The sequence below is a fragment of the Cnephaeus nilssonii genome (assembly GCF_951640355.1).
Source record: "Cnephaeus nilssonii genome assembly, chromosome: 11".
Taxonomy (NCBI): Eukaryota; Metazoa; Chordata; class Mammalia; order Chiroptera; family Vespertilionidae; genus Cnephaeus; species Cnephaeus nilssonii.
This window is the reverse complement of record NC_137082.1, coordinates 30480945-30495353: the sequence shown is the minus strand read 5'-3', so window position 1 is coordinate 30495353 and position 14409 is coordinate 30480945. Positions and strand designations below refer to the sequence as shown.

Sequence of the window (14409 nt, the reverse complement as noted above, 5' to 3'; positions counted from 1 at the left end):
TAAATCGAAAACAAAAGTAAGAGCCGAAACCGGTTTGGCTCAGTGGATAGAGCGTGGGCCTGCGGACTGAAAGGTCCCAGGTTCGATTCCGGTCAAGGGCATGTACCTTGGTTGCGGGCACATCCCCAGTAGGGGGTGTGCAGGAGGCAGCTGATCGGTGTTTCTCTCTCATCGATGTTTCTAACTCTCTATCCCTCTCCCTTCCTCTCTGTAAAAAATCAATAAAATATATTTAAAAACAAAAGTAAGAGAAAGAAAAGTAAGCCAATGAATTGGGAAGAAAGCCAAACTGACAAGTTAGACCTGTGTAACTGACAAAGGCCTCACTTTCTCAGTTGTACTATATATGGCACTGAGTCTTCAGGGTTTTGTTTTTAGGGAAAAAAGGGGAGGGGGGAGGAGGGAGGAGGGAGGAGGGAGGAGGGAGTCGACCCTCGGCCCCCCTGGGAAAGGGGCCAAGTCCGCAGCCACCCACCCCGGTCCCCGGTTCAGGTTTCATTTTGTCCTATCAGGCAGTAGTAAAGTCATCCCAGCGCCATTCAGATCAGTGAGTTGCAGAATCTAATTCTGGAAAGGTAGCTGTTATAACTACTCAAAGTGTGCCCAAAGTACGGAAAACATGCAATCATATTACAGCAGCAACACATTACTAAAGCATAAAACATGAGCTATGCTGGTGCTAAAGAACTTGGCTACCAGCTCCACGGGACGAGCACTGTCCGAGGATCTACAGCGAGTGAGCAATGAAGTATCACCTCAGTATAACCTAACTGGTATAGGCAGGGCCCAAAGCTTCCTGAGTCAGGGCAGAAGAGCTGTGTCATGGTTTGTACGTGAAGAGAAAAGGTAATCATTTGTCTTACTCCTGGAGAGAAAAAAGGGAGTGGGGCATCAATACTATCCTTAGTTAGGCTTGTGCAACCAGAAACTTAAAAAACAAAACAAAACAAACACCACAGCACAACAAAACACCGTTTGATATTTATTGAAGACTCACCCCATCCCAGGTACTAAGCAAAATACTGCTCAAAGTGTGTCCTGAGGAACGGCAGCATCAGACTCACCAGGGAAGCTGGTTACAAAATGAATCGCAGGCCCCACCCGACCTACAAAATCGGAATCTTCAAGATCCCTAAGTGATGCGCACGCACATTGAAGAGAGATGAGGAGCATCTCGCTACACTCTCGCCACAGGTCTGTGAGACAAGTACTGTTATTACCTCTGGCTCACAGCTCAAAAATGCAGGTTCGGGTAAGCCGCTCGCAAGGTCACAGAACTGCGGAGCGGCTGGGGTCGCCAAGGTTCTCTCTAGAGCCGGGCCTGTGAGGAGCGCCCGTCACACGGACGGAGAAGTGCGGAGAGGCACGGCCTCGGCGCGCGCGGGCCCTGGGCCGGCCAGGAGGCGCGGGCCACGGACCAGGTTTGCACGGAGAGGCCGGTGCGACCTTCTACCCAGCCGCCGCCACTCACCTGGGCCCGGCCAGCACGGACACCACAATTACAGATCACAGATCCCGCGGAGCGCGGCAACACGGCGACTCCCCCAGGTACACCTGCCCCTCACAGCCCCACTTCCGGCCAACTGCCCGCTACTTCCGGCTGATGCGCGAAGGACGGGTGCGACCGAGGCTCAAAAGACTCTGTTAGCGTTTTTTCAAGGACGTTTTCCACTAAAGGACGATGTTGAGGAATCCAGGGGAATCTAGAACTTGGCTGGTGCTAAAGAACTTGGCTACCAGCTCCCCGGGATAAGCCAAAGACACACCACTCTGGAAATAATTTAATAGCCAAGGCACAGGTTCGAATCCCGACCACTCCTCAGGGTGTTATGCCTTGGGAAAATCACATAAACTCTCTAAGCCTAATTTCTTGTCTGTACAATGAGGATAATCATACATTTAAAAGAAATGTAATCATAAAGTTCTCCCAAGAGAAGAGTTAGTGATGGATAGACGGAGAAATGGACGTGAGGAGCTGGAGCTTGAGGAGGGCAGTCCTATGATGGAGGAGCCAGGGTGATCCTGGACCTTCCTAAGTAGGGAGCTCATACCTGAGACGGTATGGGCAAAACTAGGCAAGGAAGGGTCTCCACTGAGATCTTTCAGGAGGGCCTGGCCCTACACAGCCTTTCCTGGGGGCACTGGAGAGCTGCTGGTCAGGATCATCATACCTTGGCTGTTCATCCACTCATTCATTCATTCATTCATTCAAGAAAGAGGAAGGGAGAGGGAAAGAGATAGAAACATCAATGATGAGAAAGAATCACTGATCTACTGCCTCCTACAGTGGGGATCCACACTGGGGATTGAGCCTGCAACCTGGGTATGTGCCCTGACTGGGAATGGAACTATGACCTCCTGGTTCATAGGTCCAGGCTCAACCACTGAGCCATGCCAGCCAGGCTCATCCACTCATCTTAAAAGCTACAAAGGAGACCTGAGATTTGATACTCCCTCCTGGGCACCATCTTGTCCAGGAGACAAAATTAATGTAGGCAGGATACTTCACTGCAAGGGAAGAGGTGGGCAAGCCTGGCATTCCAACTCCTGAGCTCTGCAGAGGGCACTGTTTGCCTGGGTATGAACATTTGGGGCCTCAGACCACTGACACCACTGCTCAGGGAGGTTCTCTCACTTGGGCCAGATCAGGGCACACAGTTAATTGTTGATTATGATTCTGTCTTTGCCTGCAGAACCCAGAGAGAGCAGAGGGCTCGCCCCCAGGGGATGGACCACACACATTACTCGGAGGCAGCCAAGGCAATCCTATTGTTCTTTGACAAATACTCAATGTCCCAGCCTCCCTTAAAATTGAAAGAACATGTGACTCAGTCTTGGCAAACAAAATTTAAAGGAACACATGCTAGTAGGGTTCTGGGAAGGCTTTTACTTTCATGATACAGTAGTGCTGTCTCAATGCCTTCTTGGATCTCTGGCAGCCACCTGTGGCATGATGTAAACAGCAAGAATGTGAAAGTAAGAGGATGAACAGTCTAAGTCCTTGATGAACCAACACCTATGACACGTAGAATGCCTACCAGACTTGTCAGGTTAGAAAAAATAAGCCACTGTTTAAGGGCCTGTAATTCAGGTTGGGTTGCTTGTAGCATAATAGTCTTTTTTTTTAATCTGAACTATGCATCTCTTTAAAAAATTTTTTTTATTTTAGAGAGAGAGGGAGAGGGAGAGAAATATTGATGAGAGAGAAAAACATCCATAAGCTGCCTCCTGCACGCCCCCTATTGGGGATCAAGCCTGCAATCCAGGCATGTGCCATGACTGGGAATCAACTGGCAACCTCTCAGTGCATGGGACAACCCTCAACCAACTGAGTCATACTGGCCAGGGCGCCTAATACATTCTTGATTGGGGGAGGGGTTTGTAAGGGTGCCAGGAAAAAATTATCATAAAAGACATCACTTAACCTCAAAGGATGACTCCCTTCTTGCAGCACACTTGGGTCATTTCTGCCTTTTGGCCCTCATCACTAATTACAAACTGGTTCTTAGACTTCATTAATATGTATTCTACCCTCAAACAGCAGCCCATTGCTATAAGGTGGCTCAGGCCACTACAGGCTGCATCTAGCTATCCTGCATCATCTCTTTTTGGCCAGCAGCCTGGTGTCCAGATTTTGAGAATGCCCCACTGGCCAGAAATGTGGGAGTACGACTCCTCCTGGGCAATATGGAGGAGCTTGGACTTTGAGCCAACCTCTTGGCATGGTCCAGTGAACACGTCTCATAGCTCCTCTGGGATATGTCTACTCCAGCTTTGCCCTCCACACCCCCTCACCTGCAAAGACACAAAGAGGTCAAAGAATGCCACTCAAGAGGCTTTCTCCATTTTATTTCTTTGGGAAAAGAAAACAAAGTCTTTCCATCACATATGGTAGATATATATATTTATATATATATTTATATATAATTTCTTTTGTAGTTGGAAGTCCCAAAGCTGAGTCTGTTAATATTTTTTTATATTTTTTTATTTTTTTCCTACTAATGCCTTCTCTTCCCCCTGCCCCTCTGGCCCAGGCCCAGATTCTGGGACAGGTACACTGAGGGGTGAGTGGAATCGGCAGTGATTGCCAGAATGGCCCAACCCAGAGATCTGGTGAGGGCCACAGGAAGGGGCTGTGCAAAGAGATAGAGGCCACACAGAGAGGCACTCCTGATTTCATAGGGGATGCACAGCTTGTTAAACAGTCACCAGTCATGGGAGGAGGCTGGTCAGGGGTTAGAGGACTTGCTCACAGTAGTTGCCAGCTCTCTCCACCCTGTCCCCAAACCTAGTCTTGGGGGCGGGAGGAAGAGAGTGAAAAAGAGAGAAATACAAGGGCTAAGGGCCAAGCCTCCTCCAATTTTTATTGCTGGTGAATTAGAAATTTGCCTTTCCCTTCCTGCCTTGGGGAGATGGACTCTCAGAGGGCCCATAGAGGAGGAAGTCACATTGGCTGCCCCAACCCCACTGATGGCCATGTCAGGCCTTCCCTGGACTACCTCAGGGCCCTGGGAACCCAAACGTCAGCCTTGTCGTTCAAGGGCAATCACAACCACCCCCCAAAACAAGGGCCTCAGGCTCAGGTTTGGGCCCAGTGGAGCTTGGAAGTGGGCAGTGAGTGCACCAAATATCAAGCAGAAATTTCTACTGGAAGAAAAGGTGAGTTTTGAGGGAAGAGGTGACAATGATGTTCTGAGCTGAAAGCAGGAGGCTGGGGGAATGGAGTGGGGAAGACATCACAGACACTCATGACCTCAGGACTGGGTGAGGGGAGTGCCTGAGAGGCAGGTAGCACTTAATAGCTGTAGTTAGAACCAGACAGTGGCCCTGTGTGTGGGGCAGGCCAAGCAGATGAGGCTATTGCCTTGGATCGTGGCCAGGAAGGGGTGTGGGGAGGGAGAGCTTAGAAGCCTCCAGGTGACCCTTCCAGGAACAAGAGGGCAAATCTTTACTGGACACCGGGCCTCCAGCCCCAGCCCTACCCTCCCTCAATACACATATGGACACACACTCAGACCAAGCCAGGCTCTGAGGTCTGAGCCCAAGAGACCTTGGTGGGGAGGGGCTGGGCAGGTAGCCCTCTCAACCACAGGCAGGCCATCTGCTCCCACTTGTCCTGCCAATCTGCCCAGGAAGGGAGAATAGTGCAGGAAGGAGAGAGACCAGGAGCCCAAGGTCTATCAGTTTCAGCAGACCCCCTCAGGTTACATGGCCTAGGAGGCGAGCACAGAGAACATTACTGGACACAGAGTAGCCAACAGTAGCAGCCCAGACCTAATGAGGGCTGGGGGACCGCATGGCACTACAGGCCTGCCACCTCCATCTCCAACCAGGGAGTGCCAACAAAGGGAGCCTGGGCCCCTAATCCCCGCTCGCTCGCTTTGCCCTCTCCCTGTTCCCTCCTTGGGAGGAGGGCCCAGTGGGTTGCCCAGAGGGACAGTAGTAGAGCTAGGAGGGCACTCAGCGCAGGAAGGGAAGGGACCTGGTCACAGCTGCTTTGAGAACCTCTTTGGTCTGGGGATAAGGGAAACCTGGGGAAGAGAGATGGTGGGAGGGGACATGGGGACTCTGGCCTTTGACAGGGTATTTGTCAAAAGTCCCAAGCCCAGATCAGGGATCAGATTTCCGTGGACTCAATGCGCTCCAGGCGGGAAGGGGTCCAGGCTTTCTTCTCCTCGCCATGTTGGGGGGTGGGTGTGCTGGCACCCCCTGCGGCCCCGCGTTCACGCAGCCGCCGCTCCAGCTGCTGGTTGCGCTGGTACATCTCCACGTAGCTCAGCTGCAGCTGCTTCTGGTACTCGATGACCTTCTCCTTCTCCTCCAGCCACACACGGCGCTCCTCTGCGAAGCTGGCCCCCTGGCGCTCCCGAGCTCGCCGCTCAGCCGCTAGCTCGGCCTGCAGCCGCCCCACCTCCCGCCGCAGGGCCCTCGTCCCGCTCTCCCCACCAGCCTCCACCTCCCCGTCCAGGGAGACTAAGGAGGCGGCAGCGGCCACCCCTGCCTGCCTGCGCATCTTGGCCTCGTCGCTCTCGCAGGTGGCCAGGGCATCCTGCGGCTCGGCGGGGTCCACAGGGGTCAGCGCCGGCTTGAGGCAGGCGGCGGGCAGCTCACCCTCGGCCAGCTCCAGGCTGGCCTGCTTGCTGCTGAAGGAGTCCCTCAGGCTGAGCAGCTGCTCCTCCTTCTCCCGCAGCGAGGCCCGGCCCTCCCGCAGCTGGGAGCGTAGCCCCACAATCTCACTCAGCTTCTGGGACACATCCGCCTGCGAGTCCTTCAGCTGCTGCTTCAGGAGGGAAATCTCCCCGGCTTTCTGGCACACCTGGGCAGGGTCGGGTGGGAGAAGCCAGGGTGAAGGCAGAGCTCTGCTCACCTCACCCCACCATATCCAGCCCCAGAGGTACCAAGCTTCTCCAGGGCATCACGCTGGGCAGACGTGACACACAGGGCCCCCTCAGACACAGGATATACATGGCCAATCCCCCCCCCCCCCCCCCCCCCGCCCCGCCAGCCCAGGGACAGCTCTCTCTGGTCCTCACAGGAACTGCTAATCGATCTTGTGCCCCACCCCCAACTTTCATTCCCCTTGTGATCATGGTGGCCTACTGCTCTGGGTTTCTCTGGAGGGACAGAGGGAAGAGGAGACAGGGAGAAGGCCCAAGCCCCCAACCCGCACCTCCCACTTAGTTTCCTCCATCCGGGGCAGGAAGTCGGCCTGCTCCTTCTGGCAGGCGGCCACCTTGTCCTCGAGCTCTTCCCGTTGTCGCATCAGCCGGGCAGCCTCCTCCTGCAGCTGCTTCTTGTCCTGCTGCAGCCGCAACACTTGCAGCTGTAAGCCCTGCTGAGCACGCTGCGCTCGGCGGGCCACCTGCTGCAGCTTCCCGCTGCAGCCCTGCCGCAGCTCGGCCAGCTCGCGCTCCCACGCTTTCTGCCGCTCCTCCAGAACTTGGGCCACCGCCACCTCACTCTGCTCCAGGCTCCTGCGCAGGGCGGCCACCTCCTGCTCCTTCTCCCACAGCCGCTCCTCCAGATCCTGGATCAGAGCACTGGGCGAGGGTGGTGAGCAGGCCGAAAATGGCAGGCCTCCACCTCCGCCCTCTCCCGATCCCAGGTGGCCAGACCGCCCCATGGATGAGGAGGACCCACTCTTGCTAGAGGCCCGCCCACTGTCAGAGGTTGCCAGGTCCTGGTAGCCTGACCCACCACCGCTACTGCCAGTGCCACTGCCACTGCCACTGCCATAGCTGGCAGTGCCAATGCGGTTAATGTGGCTGGTGGAGGCACTGAGGGGCGCCACGTGCTGGCTGTAGTTAGAGCTGTAGGTGGGCAGGCTTGTGAGTGAGTTCCGGCCTGAGTCTGAGAGGCTGCCCCCACCCCCGCCCGCTGGGGTCATGGTCCGAGACTTGTCCAGTCCACCCTTGAGGCCCCCAGGGCCCTGTCGTCCCTCAGGGGTCCCGCTGGTCTGTGGAGGACACAAGTTCTGCATGGAGTGGAAGTTCTTGGGTACAACAGGCTTGAAGGCTGAAGGCCGAACTAGCGGCTCTGAGCACTGCGTAAAAGCAAAGAAGGGAGAGTGGACATCAGGATGGGGCCTTAGCCTTGACCCCAGCCTCTTCCCTTTGGACAAGACTTCCCCACTTCCCACCCTCATTGCTCTCCATCCCAGGAGTCCCTCAGGGCTGGGTGTCTATCTTATGGCCCACCCAAGCCAAGTCTTTGTCCTGGACCCACCAGCTGGATTTGGCCCCCACGGCCCACCCTTCAAGACCAGTCTCCATCCTGGCACCTACAACAACCCAAATTCTAAGAAAGTCCACCTCACCTTCCATCCCCAGAAAAGGGCCCTGGGGACTGACCTGGTCTAGCTTGCCAGAGGTGGCCAGGAGCTTAGGTGGGTGGCTGGGCTCACGATACTGTGGTGGGGCCTTGTCACTGCCGCCGCTACTGCTGCTGCCCCCACTGCTGCCCACCACATTGCCACAGACATCCGTGTGGTCACTTCCCCGCAGCTCGCCATTGAGGTAGAGGGAGTTGGCGAGAGCCTTGTCCTCAGACGGGTAGCGGCCTGGCCTCTCCCTGCTGGCCCCACTGCCACCAGCTCGAGGGCCCTGGCTGCCCCCACCCCCTGTGCGGGTGCCCACGCTCTTCATGGCGAACTCCTGGGCATGGGCCACTCCACTGCCCACACCGCCCATGGCCAGACGAGGATCTGGGGGTCCGAGCTCAGAGGGCCGTGGGGCAAAGGCCAGGAGGGGATCCCGCCCTGAGTCAGCTCGCACAGGTAGTGTCTCCAGCTTCGCCATGATTGAGCCGGGGGAGTGGGGGGCACTGTGGGCATAGGTGAGAAAGCAGGATTGGTCAGACCACTCCCATGCCCACCACACCACACCACACCCGCCGATTCAGCCCCAGCACCACCTGTATCCTACCTCTCGGTGTCCCCTTCCCTAAAACAGACACAAGAATTCCCAGACACCCAAGGAGAAGGAATGGGGCTGGGTAAAGAGTGATAACCTTGGTACCGGGAGCTGCATGTTGCCCACCTGACAAAGCCCGAGCCCAGGACACCATACACATCCTTCCCTCCCAGATTTGCTCAGCTCTGTATTCCACTGCTCACCCACACCTCCTCCATGAGCTTCCCAGACTCAGTGGCCCACTCAATTCTTTACTGCAACCTCCGCCACGTAGGGCTCTTTACCCCGGGTCTGGACCCCTGCATCCCAACCTCATGGGCAGGGAGATGGGGTTGGAAGGGGACAGCAGTACCTGAATCCAAGAGGGAACCTCAGAAGTTAAAGGAGGGAGAGAAACCCACCCCTATCCAAAAATTGTGGGCGGCATCCTAACCTAGGGTGTTGCAGTCAAGGGCAGAAGGAGGCTCTAGACCAGCACAGGCTCCTCTCCTTGCCTTTCCAAGGGGGTGGGGGACCGACAGGCCCTCAGGCCTGGGACCCTTGGAGGCCTGGTATGCAGGGGTCATGCGCCTCACTCGGGAAGTCGGAGCTCGGCCGGAACCAGCTGAGTGACTTTAGACAGACCGGCAGAGCCATCCTGGACTGCAGTTTTCTTCTCTGTGAAAGGGGAGGAATGAAGGACCTACCTCGCGGAGCTGCCACGTGCCAGGCGCCCCCAGGCGACAGGCGCAGGAGCGGACTGGGGTGTTGGGGGGCGGGGGCAGCAGCTGCTTTGCAGCGCGCCTCAGGGCCACCTCGGGCACGCCCCGGCCCCCGCGGCCAGCCAGGAACCGCGGCGGCAGCGCGTGGCCAACGAGCCCGCCCAGAGGTCTTCCCAAGTGGGCCCCGCGGGGCCTTGGCACGGAGGGTCCCCTCCCCGCATCCAGTATCTCGGAAGAGGACCCCAAGCCGGCAGAGGCCGGGGCGGAGAACGCAGTGCCGCTAGCAGCAGGCGCCAGCCGAGCCTCTCGCAGGGCCTGCCTTTCCCACAGGTGGGCGGGAATGGGCGGGGCCTGCGCACCCAGCCGAGCCTGGGAAGATCCCGCGCCGCTGAACCTCCCGAAGAATTCACTGCCTCCGGGAAGACTTCCTGGATTACTCCCCTTTCCCACTCCCTGTGGACCTTGACCCTGCTCAGTGCTCCGTGAAGTCCTCCGCGCTCCTCAGTGGGCGTGCACCCCACCCTCCAAGGCCGGCCCACAGGAACAGGGCCAGCAGGGCCTCGGGTTACCTGTGCTCAGGGAGCCCCTGCTTCCTGGTTCCTTTGTCTCAAGCCCGCACCTGGGAACACCTGCCCCAGAGATCCCAATAATCCGGCCTGGCAGGGGCTGCGATGAGTGCCTACCAGCAGTGTAAACACTCAAACACGCGTGCCAGAGATGGCGGGCGTGTCCTTCAGGCCCTTCGCCCTTACTCCCATCAGAAACCAGGCCAAGAGCACTCCTCTACCAAGGTGAAGGGGTCCAGGTGGCACCCCACAGCCCCTTGAGCATTCCTCAGACTGTCTTCTATCCAGGTGCCCACTTCTAATGTTGTGTCCAGCGGAGCCTGACAAAACTATTGCCCTTCAGAGTCTCCTGGCCACCACACCTGGAATTACAGCTCTAGGTGGCTGGAAAGTTCACCATCAAGCCAGTCCACACTGCTTTTGTGAAATTCCACTCTCTCAGCGCCTGATCCTTAGGTGTGGAGAAAAGCACTTTCTCACCTACCTCTCTAGGCCAATCTGTCCCGTAGGGCGCAACAGAAGTGCAGGATCAGCAAGTTCAGACCTAGAGAGAGTGAGGACCTCCTTACTTTGGTGCCCTAGGTGCCTGCCTCTCATGCCTCACCCTAGTCCCTGTACACGCCCAGTATACACGAACCTGGCTACCCCTCAGATCAGAAATCCCCCTCCCATCCTAATCATGACCCCCTTCTCTCACCATCCCTGGTACAGTAGAAGGAGCAGCTAAGCAGCTGAGGATGGAGGCTGAGCGGCCTGAGGCTTGGAACCAGTGGGAAGGCCTGGGCAGGATTTGGGAGGAAAAACTGACAAAACTTCATACAGATGGAGTTCAGGGGGTGGGGGCAAGGAAGGATCTGGGCTGGGGCAACAGGGTGGGCATGACACATTTAACATGACAGGGGGAGAATGTTTGGGGAAAACAGGCTGTAAACTGTCAACTCTGGAGAAGACCAGAGAAAGATCTCTCTCACATGCTGGAGAGGAAAGGAGGGAGGGAGGGAGAAGAAGAGAGAGAGAGACTGAGCATCATCAGCATTCAAGGATAGTGTGGGTGGAGCCCGGCAACGAGCTAGGACAACAGAGCCTCGGAAGCCTGGGAGACAGTGTAGGAGCAGGAGGAAGGCCAGAAGGCAAGCCCTGCAGAACAAAATGGGGGCTTTCAAGAATGTGGGTGCAATTCTGGTGTTAAAAACGGGCCAGGTAGAATTGGGATTGGAGAGCGTGCCTGATTTCACCAGTGTCTGAGAACATGGCTTCAGAAAGGTAGTGCAAGGCAAAGCCAGGAGTAGAGGGGTCTGGAGGGAGAGACAGGAGGTTCCCTACTAAAAGAAGGCCAAAGAAGGCAGTCGTTTAGGTGATTTGGGATCCAAGGGCTTTTTTCTATTTTGAAAATTAAACATGGTAGAAACTTGAGTGTGTTGATATGCTAAAGGAAGTGAGACTGGAGATCTAGGCAAGGGGGCTGCGCCAGAGGCCTGGGTGTGAGCATGAGCAAACCTCATAAGTAATCATGCTGATCATGAGAGTGACAGGGGATAGCAATGTTTGGAAAGGTGCTTTGTAAACTGTAAGGTACAATACAAGCATGCAGTACTACTACCTTCTCTGAGATCCAGGAAACAAGATTCTGACCATAGGTTGGGGCTGGTCATATGCCACTCTGCCCCACCATTTCCCTAGAGTGTGTGGTTCCTAGCCAGACTCAGATACCCAGAGTTCTGGATGGAAATGGGGTCCCAGGACTCTTTCCTAAGCCTTTTTAAAAAATATATTCTTATTGATTTCAGAGAGGAGGGGAGAGGGAGAGAGAGAGATAGAAACATCAATGATGAGAGAGAACCACTGATTGGCTGCCTCCTGCATGCCCCCTACTGGGGGCGTTGAGCCCGCAACCCAGGCATATGCCCTTGATCAGAATTGAACCCAGGACCCTTCAGTCCACAGGCTGAGGCTGTATCCACTGAGCCAAAACAGCTAGGGCTCCTAAGCCTCTTATACTGGTGCTTTACCTGGGAATCCTTTACTGCCAACCCAAAGCAGTTCTCCCTCAAGCCTCATCCCCCCAGAGCTTCTTGGCATAACTCTAATCTGTCATGGGTAACCCCATGCAAGCATTCCCTGTCTCTTGCCTGTTCCAAGCTTGTTTCCTCAGAACCCCAGCAGGGAGCTGGCAAGATAAGGAGGGGCATATGCTTCCCTGATAGGCAGAAACTGAGTTGAGCTTTGCTATGGGTCAGAGTCCTGAACTGGCCCCAATAGCCGAGTGTGGTCTGCAATGGCAGCCTTATGGCATCAGCTCTACACCCTGGATGACAGCCTGTTGCTTGACTCTACCTCTCTCTCTGTCCCATCAACCTCAGTGCCTGGGAAATTACTTACAGTATTAGCAGTCACAAAGAGCCCAAGTGGATTCTACATGCCAGTTACATGGGCTGATACCTCCAACCCACAGTTATCACTGCCCCTCCCTACCTGTGTCCCTCCCAAAACTAGGAACATTCCACCTTCTCTTGGGGTCTCAGAGGTCCCAAGCTCGGCCCATTCACCTCCTAAAGATCTCAGCAGCCCCTCCTGCCAGCACCCTTGCTGGGGGCTCCTCACTGGCCTTTCTTCCTCTGCACTCCCTCTCCTGCGCAGCTGCCAGGGGGAATCTTTCTAAAGGGCAAAGCTGATCTTGTCCCTGCTCTGCCCAAATTCTTCCATGAGCAGCATCAAGCGCAGTAGACTAGACAGAGTTCTGGAGACATCAGCTCCAAATATAAATTAGGGGTGGAACTGTGTGCGGCTTATTTCACCTCAGATTCTCACACCTACCTTACAGGCATCTTAAGAAGTATATGTATTGTGGGTAAAATGCCTGGCATTCCTCTCGGCCCCCAGAACCAGAGCAGAGCTTGCAGCAGGGCCCCCAAGGCCTCTCCCACTGCACATCCTATTTCCCCTGATCTGAGCCCCTTCCCACTCCACACACAGCCTCTTCCCAGGTCTCTGAACCATCCTGCATCCTTCAAGGCCCAATCCAAATGCTGCCTCCCAGGACAGCGTCCTGATTGCCATGGCAGGAAGGGGTCTTAGAGCTCTTGGCTCAGGCTACTTCATGGAGATTTCATTCTGAGGCTTCCCCAGTGCTGGCCTGTGGGTGCCCACGGGGCACAGATTGCAAAGTCCTGGGGGTCCCTGGGCTCTGGCACTGAGGAGATGAAGAGAGAATATGTGTGGGATTGCTAGTGATGAGCAATGCAAAGAGGCAATGAATCCAGACAGGAAAATCAGGAAGGTCTTCTGGGAAGGACTAAGGGAGAAAAGAGATCGGGGGCACTGTAAATTTTTTGGGGGTGCAGAGGTCTCCAGAACTTCTTGGTTGGGATGTGTGAGGGGAGATCCATCTTCCTTTGGCGACAACGGGTGAAGGTGGTCCATCCCCTAGATCCTGGATCTGATGAAGCCCATGGTTTCAGGACTGTGGGGGCTGACAGCAAACCCTCACCCCCCCATCACACACACACGCGCGCACACACGAGTCTCCGTGCGGAGGGGTGGGGGTGCTCGCCATTCACCTACAGCCCACAGCCCTGCAGCACCACAGAGACCCCGGCCACAGGCCGTCCCGAGAAGGTGCCCAGGGGGTCTCTGCGGTGGGGGAAATCCCGGCCTACCTCCCCGTGCTCCCCAACAACGCGTGTGGCCCCGGGGGGCGGGGCGCAGAGGGAGAGGTGACATAATCCGGGCCGCACCCCCTCCGGCCTCCACTGCTCCCCAGGCCCGACGAAGCATCCATGACATCATCGGACTCATCTCCACTCCCCTCCCCCCCCGACCCCAGCAGCGGGACGCGCCCCCTCCCCAGCTCCGGGTCCCGCCGGAGGAGTCTCGCGGTGCAGAGGGCACGGGGATAGGTTGACGCTGAGAGGGACGCCGCGGTGGGCCTGCTTCACTTACTCGTTGCTCCAGGGTCCGGCGCGGGGTCTTCGGAACAGAAGCCACCGGCCCGGCTCGCTGGCGCAGCCCAAAGCCCGCCCGGCGGGGCGCGCGGCGCGGGCCCAGCTCCGCTCCGCGCCCCTCCCGCTCCCCGACCGGGCCCCGCCCACCTGCAGCTGCGGCAAACGCGGACCCGCCCTCTGGCCACGCCCCCCGGAGTCGCCAATCCCCGGGCTGGGGCAGGACTCAGTGCTTTAACCCTTTGGTGGCTGAATCCCTGCCCACGCTTGGGACCCGCGTTCACCCACTCGAGTCTGCCTAGAGCTCCTCTACTCCTCGCCTGTAACCTCCCAAGACCCTTGGGCTCAGTCCCCAGTCTCTCCAACAAACCCAGTGGGGCCACGCCCTCGCTGAACCCCACATCTTTGGCGACAGGGAGGGAGCCCACTGGTTTGGGGAAGGGGCTCCCAATGCCGAACCCCGAGTCCCATTCCTCTCCTGCTCAAGCTCTTCGGCCGCGGCCGCCCAGTGGACACCTGAAACCCTGAAAGTCTGCAAGGTGGGGCGGTACCAGAAGTCATGGGTGGATATGACACGGCGGTGGGAAGACCCGCCCTCGCGCGGGGACCACAGGCGGGTGTGTGGGAGGCTTCCGAGGACCGTATCTACATTCGTCAGCAAACCGAGCCCATTTGAAACTAGCTGCTCGGAAATGCTCACTGGCGGGAGACAAGTTAAAATATATGGGACAGCCCTAGCTGGTTTGGCTCAGGGATAGAGCCTAGGCCTGCGGACTGAAGGGTCCCAGGTTCA

General features: G+C 56.6%; 3 protein-coding genes across 10 annotated transcripts in view; all 3 read right to left on the bottom strand.

The window, feature by feature from the left end:
• Window positions 1–1574, bottom strand: part of FASTKD5 (FAST kinase domains 5) — a 28878-nt gene extending 27304 nt beyond the window's left edge. The window contains exon 1 of one of the 4 annotated variants that reach the window (XM_079784050.1): window positions 1472–1574. The gene's annotated coding sequence lies outside the window, so the exon portion shown is untranslated. Of the gene's footprint in view, window positions 1–1220; window positions 1359–1471 lie in introns of those variants that run through there. The other 3 variants (XM_079784047.1, XM_079784048.1, XM_079784049.1) reach the window with 3 other exon arrangements.
• The window catches only part of UBOX5 (U-box domain containing 5), a 37413-nt gene extending 35813 nt beyond the window's left edge, over window positions 1–1600 (bottom strand). For 2 of the 5 annotated variants that reach the window (XM_079784052.1, XM_079784057.1), the window contains exon 1: window positions 1472–1600. The gene's annotated coding sequence lies outside the window, so the exon portion shown is untranslated. Of the gene's footprint in view, window positions 1–1220; window positions 1341–1471 lie in introns of those variants that run through there. The other 3 variants (XM_079784055.1, XM_079784053.1, XM_079784054.1) reach the window with 3 other exon arrangements.
• A 2239-nt stretch (window positions 1601–3839) lies between these two features.
• Window positions 3840–13771, bottom strand: LZTS3 (leucine zipper tumor suppressor family member 3). Its single transcript, XM_079784123.1, is given in 7 exon segments — window positions 3840–6316; window positions 6671–7543; window positions 7851–8318; window positions 8320–8322; window positions 8906–9068; window positions 10163–10222; window positions 13618–13771. Coding segments are annotated over 5 exon segments (2115 nt in total). The 5' UTR covers window positions 8978–9068; window positions 10163–10222; window positions 13618–13771; the 3' UTR covers window positions 3840–5617.
• Between the last annotated feature and the right edge of the window lie 638 nt (window positions 13772–14409).